The following is an 11,935-nucleotide window of genomic DNA, read 5'->3' as shown; positions in this document are numbered from 1 at the left end:
TTTGAGCTCATACAGTGTGCAGACCATCTCCAGCTCATAAAGCAGGACATTATGTACTTATCTGTTAGTTCTCGATGCAAATACGCAGAGGTTTATGAAATGGGCTAGAGAGCTATTTTTAAAATGCACCAATAGTTTTAGACAGTAGCAAATTGATTGTTATAAAGTACCCAAATAATACCCTAATACAATATGGGCATATATAACGCCCTTATAGCTTGTAATGTGTATTGTTTGACAAATGGACATCTAACATAAGATTCTTGTGTCCCATCGTCTGTAAACCGTTATAAATGATGCAACAGGTGGATTAACTGGAATGTGTAGAACTGTCAAAGGTAGAACTATTTGATAAGTCGTTCTGGCAAAAAACAGGTGTGAACGAAAAGCAATTCGGATCATATTCGGAAGCACTCGTGTCTCCGCCCTTCATGCGAGCCTCGAAGAATCGGTTGTCTGGGTTACTGAAAACGACGCTTCACAGTACAGCCGTGTGAAAACCTAGATCTAAACATTGTTGGCTAAGAAGCTACATTTTCTATGCAGGCTACACTTCTTACAGTTTTATCAAAGGAACGGCTCAGACGTTTTTTCAGGTATGTTGTATTTTCACTATATAAGTAATCGCATGATAACCATACAACGGCACACAAGCTGTACTTATTTTACCAGGCCTTGCTTGCTTGCAGGCTGATATGGATTAGCTAGCTTGCTATGCTAACTTTACCTTCTTGCTAACTAGCTGAATATGACTGCTGCATACGAGCATTCTCAATTACTGGCTAGCTAACACTTCTAGCGTCACTTTAGCAAATTAGCTGGATAGATATGATATATTTTATTTTTACATGAGTAACAAGTTAAAGTTGTTGGGTGAGTTGAACGCAGCAAACGATAACACGACTGCTCTCAGCCCTTAACGTTAGCGGTCCATCTCCATAATATGTTTTTTTTTTGGAAGAACTCATATTTGGTACGTCAAACAAGTTAAGCCTATCTGATGTGAAGATGGATTTTTAACCTTTACCGTCAAATAATTATATTCCACCCAACGATATTGCATTAAAATGGGGTTCGCACACTTCAGCATCCACCTAATAGTTGGCTAATAAAGCTTCTACACCAGTTCTGCCAATCGTTAATATTAGTTTTTATATTGAATAAAAAGGCAAAACGTGGCTGTTTACGTTACAGTTTACACACTGTCAAATTGACCTGTTGCTGTGCTTGCTGTGTGTGGTAACTAAAGTTCCTAGGCTGTACTGTATTGTATAGATAACGTAGCCACTGCATAAGTGCATGGAATAACTTTTCTTGGTTGCTGTTAGATGGCTAATTGATATGGCTGCTCTCCTAAGTAATAACTTCATCTAGCATAATTTATGGCAGTACGAAACAGTTAAACTGCCACCTTTACTGGACACTAGTGATATAGGTGTGGTGTCGTTTACGTCTTCTTAACATCTCTTGTAGAGATGGCGGTGTATTTTGACCACCGGATCGAGGCTCCGGAGAACAGTGGAACACCTTTCCTCATCGCTTGGCACTCCACCCAACCTGTGCTTGCGGTAGGATCCATCAGTCCTGTCACCGGAGGCAGCGTCAGCCTCTACCACCAGCATGTAAGTGAATATTGATATGCCCAGATTGACCACAGTGGCTGATGGTGTCAGTTAAAGGCCACACAATTAAGTCACCCTTGGAATCTTTATGAAGCAGCTGGTTTCCCACAGGCCATGGAATTTTGGAATATCTATTCTACATATGTAGATATGGAAAGTTTGGGAATTTGATCATTTTGGGGACAAAATCATGGACCAACTTTGTTTATTCAATGTCCATTATTCACCTCCCGATCTGAAGAAAAGTAAAAGATTCTTGAACGCTATGGGATTTTTCTGAAATCTTTGGTCTGTTTTGTACCATTCATTGTATAGAAGGGTTTTTGTCAGGGAAAAGTCATGGAATTTTACATTTCACTTAAAGTGAGAACCCTGATGTGGTTATTGACAGTTTTACTACTTCTCTCTCTCTTTCCACTCTGTGTGTGTGTGCGTGTGCGTGTGCGTGTGCGTGTGGGTGTGGGTGTGGGTGTGCGTGTGCGTGTGCGTGTGCGTGTGCGTGTGCGTGTGCGTGCGCGTGCGCGCGCGTGCGTGTGCGTGTGTGTGTGTGTAGGGTGATCATGTTGAACTGTGTAGAATTGAGCGAGGCTGTAGCCCATCAGTGTTGAGCTGGCATCCCAGCAAGCCTGTGCTGTGTGTGGGATGGGAGACTGGAGAGGTGCTGCTGCTGGCACACCCCACAGGTGAAACCACTCCTCTGTCAAACAACACACACACTGCCTGCATCACACTCTTGGAGTGGAGCCACAGTGGAGGAAGACTGGTCACAGGTGATCAGGTCAGTACACTACACACACACACACACACACACACACATTTACACACTCACCCACTCATTCCCTATTTTTTACCCAATGTTATTAGTGCACCTAATAGTGGGACTTCAGTGCTGAGTAAATGTGTAAACAGGGAGAGGGCAGAAACTTTGAGATTCAGCGATGTTAACCAAACACTTCAAAGTGACACTCTGCCTTGGTAGAGGATAGAGGGACAATTCACTGTGAGTTGGATGTACGCTATTTGTCTGTTTTCCAAGTGAACTGTTTTTGTAAATACAGTTGAGCGTTGGTGAATGGTAATAGGAAGCAATCAGCAATGTCAGACATTGGAGCCAGTCACCTGTCCAACTTCTTTGTGTAGACTAACAAAACATGACATTAGGTATGCAAGGAAAGCTTTTGATTCACTGTAGGCGACGTTCTTTCAAACAGCCAATACCAAAAGTCGATGGTAACACAATTCTTGTTTGGCTTTTAAATTATTTCTACATGTCATTCTTGCATGTCTGTGTGCGTGCATGCGTGTGTATGTTTGTATGTAGGCTGGTGTGCTGGCTCTATGGAAGGTAGATGCCAGAGGCAGATTTCAGGGGACGCATATTGTAAAGCAGGACTATGGCAAGCCTCTCACCTGCTGCATCTACAGACCCACTGCACCCACAGAGTGAGTTCCCCTACACCCATCTAGATGTATGCGTTTAGTACACTCTCATAGTAACAACCTTCAGTAGGATTCCAAATACTCACCACCAGCATTGGTGTGTGCGTGTGTGTGTGTTGTGTGTGTGTGTGTGTGTGTGTGTGTGTGTGTGTGTGTGTAGAGATGTGGCTCTACTGGCCCGTGCAGCAGTCAGTGGTGATGAGAATGCTCTAGACATGTTTAACTGGAAGAAGGCAGGAAGAGGATCTACACGACAGGACACACTTCAACTGTACTGCAGCACAGCTGATGGTAAGTGTGCCCCATATTGACTTGTGGCTGTTTTGTTTGTTTGACCTCTCATGGATTGTAGTAGTGTGTGTGTGTGTGTGTGTGTGTGTGTGTGTGTTATCTATCGTACCATTTCACCATATTCCTTGTGTGTATGTGTTTGTGTCTCTGAAGGATGTGTTTACAGTGTTGATGAGCGGGGACGCAATGTGTGCGTGCTAACAGTAGAGGGCGCAGTGCAGAAACTGGTGTATGTGGAGCGGAAGGCCGTGCTGGCTGTGGTCACAGACTCCCTCATGCTCTCACAGTTCACTCTCATGCCAGATGGTAGCGCTCACGAGCTGAGCAAGGTGAGCATCCTTTACTATCCCACATACTGTGATTCAGTGAGTGAATTAGTCAGTGTTTGGCAAGTGAAAAGACAAAGTGCTATTCAATAGAGGTTCAGGTGCTCGCCAGCGGTAGCCTTTGGAATGCTCATTATACGCTCAGCTAAGCCACTGATCACAAACTACTGTATGTGTCATCACAAATGATGGAATGTGCCTCACATGAACATTTTCCTCAAGGTACTCATCTTGGAGTACACCAGCTGGGCTTCAGCGACCAACTTTGTAATGCTAATATTGACAGTTCCAATAGGAAGTCCTTAGTGGTGATGCTTGAAATAGGATTACAATTTAAATTGAATTAGGAATTATTTTACTGGAAATGGGTAGATGAATTGAGTTGCTTAGTGTATAAAGTGATTAAGTTTTATGAACATTCGTTTTTAAAGTTTTGACCTCACAGCTCTTCAGAACTCCTCCCTTCATTAGGAGTGTGTGCTATTGTGATTCATCTGACACAACGGATGGAAATGTGCACAGCCTTGCATTTCCTTAACATGAATTTTCATGAATGCGCTGAAAATAGCTGAAAGAGTTAGGTGGAAACCCAGCTATTTATAAACCAGCTAGATCATGATGTGTGTGTGTGTGTGTGTGTGTGTGTGTGTGTGTGTGTGTGTGTGTGTGTGTGTGCAGGTGAAACTGAGTGGAAGGGGTGGTCAGACTATGGACATCCTGTGGACGGAGAGTGGCCTGCTGATCACAGCTGCAGGGGAACCCCTCATCAGGTGTGGTCTCACCCTCCGCCTCTCCCCTTTGACCCACTGCTCCTCATGCGGAGACGTGGTGAAGTGTCTCCAGGACCACATTAGTCACACTTGGGGCTTTTGTGTGTCTGTGTGTCCATGATTTGGTTTCCTTCAGGGCGTGGGCCGGGCTGATGTGAAAATATGTCATTCTACTGTGTATACAGTAGTGGCATTTGAAAGTTCTGATGACTTCAGGTACAGATGTTTTCCTTGCTTTCAGCCCTGATCTTCTATACATTGCAGGCTATGGGATTTGGAGAAGGATGACAACTATATTCTGTCTTTGGAGGAGACTTTGGGTTTTGAGAAAGGAGAACTGTTGAACTGTGTGTCATACTGTCCAACTAAAGGTACAAAACCTACACAAGCAGATACATGACATGCAGACTCCAGACATTATATTGATGTGGGTCTGATTTTATTGATCAGAAATCCTGGCCGCGGGCACAAGTAAGGGGCGTGTGGCTCTGTGGCGGATGGTCACCACAAATGATGCCAAAGGAGACTCAACAACTCTGTGGAAACTGCAGACGCCCACAGAGGTGGAGGGAAATGTCAGTCAGCTGCAGGTACTGATTTTACACAATCCAGAACAGCACGTTAACCCCATTCACCTTATTAAGTACTGGCTCTTTTCTCTTCATTTAGTCACAGTTTCCTGATGGTCATCAGGTTAATTAGCTCCCTTTATTTAACAAAGTGAAAAATCAGGATTATCTGAGTTACAGATTACCTCACATCAACCGCAAGATGTTGTTCTTTTGTTATGGGCACACGTTAGTTAGACACATTGTTCCTACCTAACCCAAAAGCACAGAAGTCCAAAGTTCTAAAAGTTTAGATTAAGTTAAATTGCACAAAGCTTTGGTTCCACACTTAGATTCCTTACTCCAAATGAGCCCATTGAGTCCTTTCTCATTTCTCTGTCTGTTTTTGTCTTTTCTATTTCTTTCTCTTCCAATCCCCTTAATCCCTTTCATAACCCCCCCCCCCCCCTTTCTTTCTCTCTCTGTCTCTTTCTTTCTCTTTGTCTCAGTGGGGCTCCAGTCTGTGGTTGCTGGCGGTGTGCACTGGCACCTCAGTGCAAATCCTGTCTGAGCAGCTCATGTGCTCCCACTTCAGCCAGCAGGTGGCAGCAGTTCAGCTCACGCCCAGCACCATCAGCCTGGCATACTTCAGCACTGACACACACCTCATGCTCAGGACAGATACACACGTCCGGGCAGTACAGGTTGCCAAGGTAAATCACCACACCACACCAACATTATAGTTACTTAGTTTTTAACTAAGGAGTTGGCTTTTACGTTTTAGGTGTATATGAAGGTTTCGGATTTGGATTTGGGTTCGGTTTTAGGCGTATATGAACTGTGTGTTAGCAGAACGTTTTTAATTGACTTTGTTGAGGTATCACACCTGATTGGTGGTGAAGAAACATAAAACCATAAAAAACTGACATAAAACCATCTTTTCAAACAGACCCTGTTAGCACTGGGCCACTCTTTTCACCCTTATAGGGCTTGGGCACACGCGTTGCATTCTAGGAATATTGCCATGTTGGTAGCGCACCAAACATAATAATCCATTCATTCAGATGCAGAAGACAAGAAGCAGAAAATGTATAGTATTAGCGATTCTTTTCCTCTTGCGATTGTGGGTTGCGCTGTTACACCGCACTACACAGCAACGTACGACCAAGAAGGCAAAAACGAAGTAACAGGAACACACTAACAGGCGGGAGTAAATCCTTACAAGGCGCATAGTAAACTAAGGAGTGAGGCTGCCAACATGGCTGCCCGCAAAGTTTTCACGTCACAATCCCGAGCCCTATAGGGTAGGAGGAAAAAGTCAAATGCACGTGTATCCTTTCAAGCTTTCAAGTGTATATGGGATTTGTTGTAAAACCCTATAGTCTAGTTTCCCACATATGGAGTAAAGGGATATTACACCATTTGGGGAATTGCACTCATTTTCCACCTCCATTTTCCATTTTCCACCTCCAATTGATGTTTACCTTTCGAAACGTGGCAATTTTCTAGGCTGATTTGACATGGAACTATACTCTCATTCAGGTGTAATAATCCAGTCAGGTCTGCTGCAGCTCAACCTTGTTGCTGGAAGTTAGCCCACAGGGACTATTTTCAGGTGCCGCATGATTTCATTGTGTTGCTGTGCCCATGGTGCTCCTTGATTATTACGCTAGAATGAGAATATAGTTCCATGTCAAATCAGGCATTGGCAAATTGGCAAATTGGCATGTTTCATTTTCCGTTGGTCTTATTACACTTTCTAACTTGAGAGGAGACAAGTTTTAAATCAGAAAATTACCGGAAATCTTAGTCACTTTTAAACGTGATGCTAGCAGGCGAGAAGCTAATGGTCTAATCAGATTCAGTGATCTATGCTGGGCTGGAGCTAAAACTGGTATCGCCAGACAACGGCTTGATGAACTGGAGAAAGGTATAAATCAATTATTTTACTCAAGGGCAGGTGGAAAATGAGTGTAACTCCTCACATGGTGGAATATCCCTTTAAGTCTATTGAAAGTCTTCACTGAAAAAAGCTTGGACTTGGTCAGATACGTTTTTTGTGTGTTTGGAATAATTTCCATAGGATTCTGTAACTGTTTGGAATGGGAAATATGTGACGGTGTATGAACCTGCAGGACCAAACCTACGCAACACCGGTAAGAATTCAACATTAAACAGATGTTCATCATCAAAGAAGAGCTAGTTCTGAGTAAGACCTAAATATGCATTTAAATTTATACTATTTACTATGCAAGCATATAGCATGGCTTTGAGGGCAAGCTCACTACGTTTAAACCACTGACGAATCTCAAAATATCATTGCACTTCTATGCCACCATGGAGAGGGTCCCTGTAGACAAACCAAAGTATTTTCACCCTTGAGAGTGTTTGGGCAGTTGGTTATGCCTGTCTCGCCATCTTGCTAGACTCCTTGGGAAATGGTGGCGACCGGAAGAATAGTCAGTGCATCCATTCCCTTATCACTCCAGTGAAGTTGTTACATAACTTAACATCACATAACATTAAGCATCGTTATGAAAGCTCTGGTCCCACGCTCAGATTCCTCACTCCAAATAAATGAGGACCTTGTCGGCCTCTCTTATTCCTCACTCTGTTTTCTTCTCTGCCTGTTTTGACAGCTGAATAAATCCTACTGTATGTAATCTTGCCAAATGCTGCATGCAAGTAACCTTATTAGGAGGGCTGGGTGAAAAGTAAGCCGACTCTGTAGTTCCGAGTAGTCCAGAGATGAACTTCCCAAACTCTTCCCTCTCTCAGGGTCATTCCCGTGTGAGTCTCCAGCGCTGGCCGTTCATGAGGACAATATCTACACAGTGGAGCCCAACAGGGTACAGGTCCGCACCCCTCAGGTGAGACACACACACACACACACACACACACACTTGTCTGTCTCACTGTGGTGTGTGTTAAATATGTGTTTGTGTGTGTGTGTGTGTGGTAGGGCACAGTGAAGCAGTTGTTGACCTTCTCTGAGGCCGAGGGGAACCCAGTGCTTCTCAGTGTGTGCAAAGCCTACCTGGCCGTGGGCACAGACACGGCTCATGTCCGAGTATTTGACCTGACCCGCAGGTATGCCCCCACACCACACTCACATGCTGACCCAAACAGCACACTACATACCAACAGAGCCATGTGCCAATGAATGCATTTGTATTATATTATATTATATGGTGACTTGCGTAATTGTTTGTATGTCTGTGTCTGGGTTCAGGGAAGCAAAGCCAATGTGTAATGCTAAAAGTTTGAAGGAAGTGATCCCTAACTTGGGTGCTCTGCGCTCAGTCAAATGCAACGCAAGTGGAAACCAAGTCAGCATCTTGATCACACAGGTCAGTGCTGCTGCAGACTCTCATACATTGTCACATGTTGGAACAAACAGAGATGTTAGTGTTAATTGATAGAACATACTGAATGAAAACTGTATCTTATATGGCCACTAATGTGTGTGTGTGTGTGTGTGTGTGTGTGTGTGTGTGTGTGTGTGTTTGTAGGTGAGCGGTAGACCAGATCACAAAGTCTATTTCTATGACGTGGACATGGACACAATTACACACTTTGACTTCTTCACTGGAAGACCTCCTAGTGGCTTCTCACAGTCAGAGGATGGTGAGAGGTATGTGTTAGTGGATCAGATCCAGATTGCTCACTCATTTGCATGTAAAGTTAATTGAACAAGTTCAAAAGAGACTGTTAAGCATGCCAGTAGAGGATCACATGTTCAAAGCTTGGATCATGATATGGTGTTTGTAGGAAAGTTGCACATTTCATTTCTCTAGCAGATTACCAGATGTGTGTGTGTGTGTTTGTGTGTGTCAGGAATCCGTGTGTAGAGGCTGACCTGAGCGGCCGTTGCCCCATCTCCCAGTTCTGGGATGAAACTGAGCCTCGTCTGTTCGTCTGTGAGGCTGCACCTGTGAACTCTGACCTCCAGCAAGACAGCCAATCAGAGAAGGTGCACTACACCTGTTCTGATCCATTCTGACTTTGTGTTAAAATGATACATTTCATCGTTAAAATGATATACTTTTTACATTAACATTGCAGGTTGTACATTTACTGATGTAGGGTTCTCTTCTCTTTTATAGGCTGATGTTCTGGTCGTTACGTTCTTTGTGACACAAGAGCATGGCCTCCTATTGCAAGACTCGGCCCTCAAACCAGCCGGATTCCAGGCACTGCTGGCTTTGGATGCCCCCTACTACTACTACACGTGTAAGGTAAGAGTGATCCACTCTAGTGCTACTACACATGTGCTGAGACAGAAATCAGCGTGGCTGTTCCCAGTGCTGCTGCCAGTGCCAGCTAACAGATGAGCCTACACCACCCTTATTTGCTCCAGTTGTTTGATATGCCTCTGGCTTCTTTTTCACTGATCACTGATTTCATGATATTCTTTTTGTTTTCATAATATGATTTTCATCTTTCATCACATCCTCAAAACAGTTTTTTTCTTTCTTTTCTAATTTGCCATTTCTACTCTTTTCATATCACACACTGTTACCTCCATCCTCTGCCTCTCTCTCTCTCTCTCTCTCTCTCTCTCTGTCACACACATCCATTGTGTCTCCCTCTCTGGGAGTCTACCTCAGCTCTTGTTTCGGAGGGGTGGTCTCTTCCTCCCTGTCGTGAGTACTTCTTCACTTCTCCTCCAGCTGTCCTCTGTACCCACCCTCTTTCCTCTCCCCATTTGTCACAAGAGTGACAACAGTTCCCAGATGTTCTCCTCAGCACTTCTTGTAATCACTGGTGCTAGTTTCCATAGGTGACTAATAGTGACCTAGTTATCTGATAACATCTGGCTGATGGAGGGGTGTCTGTGGTGTACGCAGCACCACTAGCAGACCTCCATCAGCTTGTTTGTGGTCGATACAACATGTTGAATCTGGACTGAATGTGTTGCCTACTTGTTGCTTATAAACACTGTAGTCATCAGATGATCGTCAGATATTTCTATTAGGGGATACAATCCTTGTGTTTTGCCTTTGGGTGACTGTATCTGATCCACAGTTTTACCTTGTTTCTCCTTAGGCTCATCCTTTGAGACTGACAATACCAGTGTCCTTTGTGACTTGTAATCTTACATATTTTATTATTAGAAGTAGATTACTCACGGCCTTTGGTGAGTAAGAGTAGTGTGAAAGTGCTGAGCTAAGAAAGTGCTATACAAATAAAGCTTATTATAAGCTAGCACTGCTTTGTTTACATTTTGGTTATCTGCACCCCTGAATCTGTATACTGCGCTAGCAGCTGAATGTAGTCTGCATTCTAGTTGACAGTGGACAGTCTTTGCTGTTTGCTTTGGTCTTTGCTGTTTGCTTTTTTTACAGCACAAAGGGCAATTCAAGGTGACTAAGTGGTCAGTCAGCTTCATTGCTAGTGCTTTGAAGTCTGCTTGGTTTGCCCTGCAGATAGATACCCTTAAAGTGGCTGAGTTGTGTCTGTGTGTGTCCCCGTAGCCTGGCGAGGGCGGTGAGGCGGGGGAGCCCAGCGCGGCCCCTCAGATGGTGGTGCGGCGAGCCCTGCGCGACTTCACCGGCCTGGAGAACTGTGACAAGCCCACCAGGGACGCACTGCTCAACTTCAGCTTCTACCTCACCATCTCAGACATGGATGAGGCCTTCAAAGCTATCAAACTCATCAAGAGGTATACACGCACACACACACACACACACACACACACACACACCCACACACAGACACACACACACACACACATACACATACACACGCACACTGGCACAGAGATGTGTTTAAAACAACACAAGCTGTGTTACACATTGTGTAACAAAGAACAAAAGCAATGTGTTGCAAAGTAATAATATACATGTGTACTTGACTCTCATTGTAGTGTTCACATGCTGTTAGTTGTTGAACTCTTGTGCATCCTCAATGGACATCCTCATGAAGACGGTGCACTCGCACATGCACAGATGCACAGGATGTGTCGTATCGGTACCCTGTATACTGAGCAATCAGAGGGGGACGTGCTGGCTGGCACGGTCATGAGATCATGTGTGAGTGTGTGAGACTGGTGTGTTTCTAAAGTAAGATAGGCCAGTCTTACTGTACAAACACACACTCTCACTCGCTCACACACTGATGGTAGTTGTAACCTAATAGTATGGACGAAGGCTTGTAGTCAATTTTGTTATTGTTAACCATGGAACCTGAGGCTCATACGGGTCTGTTCTGATTTCTTGGATTAGAAGTATGAGTTTGTTGAGGTCTTGAGGATTTGCTTCTAAGGCTTTTGTAGCACAGAGGACAGAGGTAGGTGGTGCGTGGTGGTTCTTTACCATTGTTGGAGGTGTGTGTGTGTCATTTACTGGCAGGATAAATTTAGGGGCAAAGGGATGTGCTTTTATAAACACACAGAGCGTCACACACACATCCTCTCACAGTGCTATTGGCCATGCACTGAAATAGGTCAGGGAAAGGATGTGTGTGTGTGTGTGTGTGTGTGTGTGTGTGTGTGTGTGTGTGTGCGGTGCGGTGCGGTGCCTGTCATGTGAAGAGAGAGACAGAGATGAGGGCATCAGGGAGAAAGTTGCATCATTAAAAAGTGTGTCTCTGCGTCAGATGCCCTGGCATACATGTGGATGCGCACGTACCAGCTGCATTGTTTCACTCCCAACACACATTCCCCGTTTCAGTGGAGCAGAGAGGGCCATATCCGAGATCAGTCGCACTGGAAGCAGTGATGACAGCTTCAGGACAGGTCCCCATTCCGCTTGGTCATGCACGCCACACACACATTTTCACTCACTCTCAGTCTGTGGGAGTGTGTTGGCTGTATCTTATTGCTGTATAGAGTGTGAGTTGGAAAATTACCCATATGAAAAACCTTTTCTTACCTTTCAGTCTGACGCTCATACATACCAACCCACGGTGCTCACTTTGTGTTAACGTTTCGGCTT

General features: G+C 44.4%; 1 protein-coding gene across 1 annotated transcript in view; it reads left to right on the top strand.

The window, feature by feature from the left end:
• Positions 1-471: 471 nt before the first annotated feature.
• The window catches only part of ift140 (intraflagellar transport 140 homolog (Chlamydomonas)), a 30,131-nt gene continuing 18,667 nt past the window's right edge, over positions 472-11,935 (top strand). The window contains exons 1-18 of the mRNA XM_062526439.1: positions 472-596; positions 1,474-1,622; positions 2,176-2,400; positions 2,944-3,065; positions 3,223-3,353; positions 3,507-3,682; positions 4,358-4,449; positions 4,714-4,820; positions 4,900-5,039; positions 5,507-5,710; positions 7,081-7,153; positions 7,776-7,867; positions 7,960-8,087; positions 8,230-8,347; positions 8,510-8,631; positions 8,835-8,970; positions 9,104-9,235; positions 10,475-10,662. Coding sequence (XP_062382423.1) covers positions 1,476-1,622; positions 2,176-2,400; positions 2,944-3,065; positions 3,223-3,353; positions 3,507-3,682; positions 4,358-4,449; positions 4,714-4,820; positions 4,900-5,039; positions 5,507-5,710; positions 7,081-7,153; positions 7,776-7,867; positions 7,960-8,087; positions 8,230-8,347; positions 8,510-8,631; positions 8,835-8,970; positions 9,104-9,235; positions 10,475-10,662 — 2,333 coding nt within the window. The 5' untranslated portion in view covers positions 472-596; positions 1,474-1,475. The remainder of the gene's footprint in view (positions 597-1,473; positions 1,623-2,175; positions 2,401-2,943; positions 3,066-3,222; positions 3,354-3,506; positions 3,683-4,357; positions 4,450-4,713; positions 4,821-4,899; positions 5,040-5,506; positions 5,711-7,080; positions 7,154-7,775; positions 7,868-7,959; positions 8,088-8,229; positions 8,348-8,509; positions 8,632-8,834; positions 8,971-9,103; positions 9,236-10,474; positions 10,663-11,935) is intronic.

The sequence above is a fragment of the Sardina pilchardus genome, chromosome 22, assembly GCF_963854185.1.
Source record: "Sardina pilchardus chromosome 22, fSarPil1.1, whole genome shotgun sequence".
NCBI classification, from domain to species: Eukaryota; Metazoa; Chordata; class Actinopteri; order Clupeiformes; family Clupeidae; genus Sardina; species Sardina pilchardus.
Note: the sequence above shows the minus strand (reverse complement) of the source record. Positions and strands in the feature narration are given on the sequence as shown.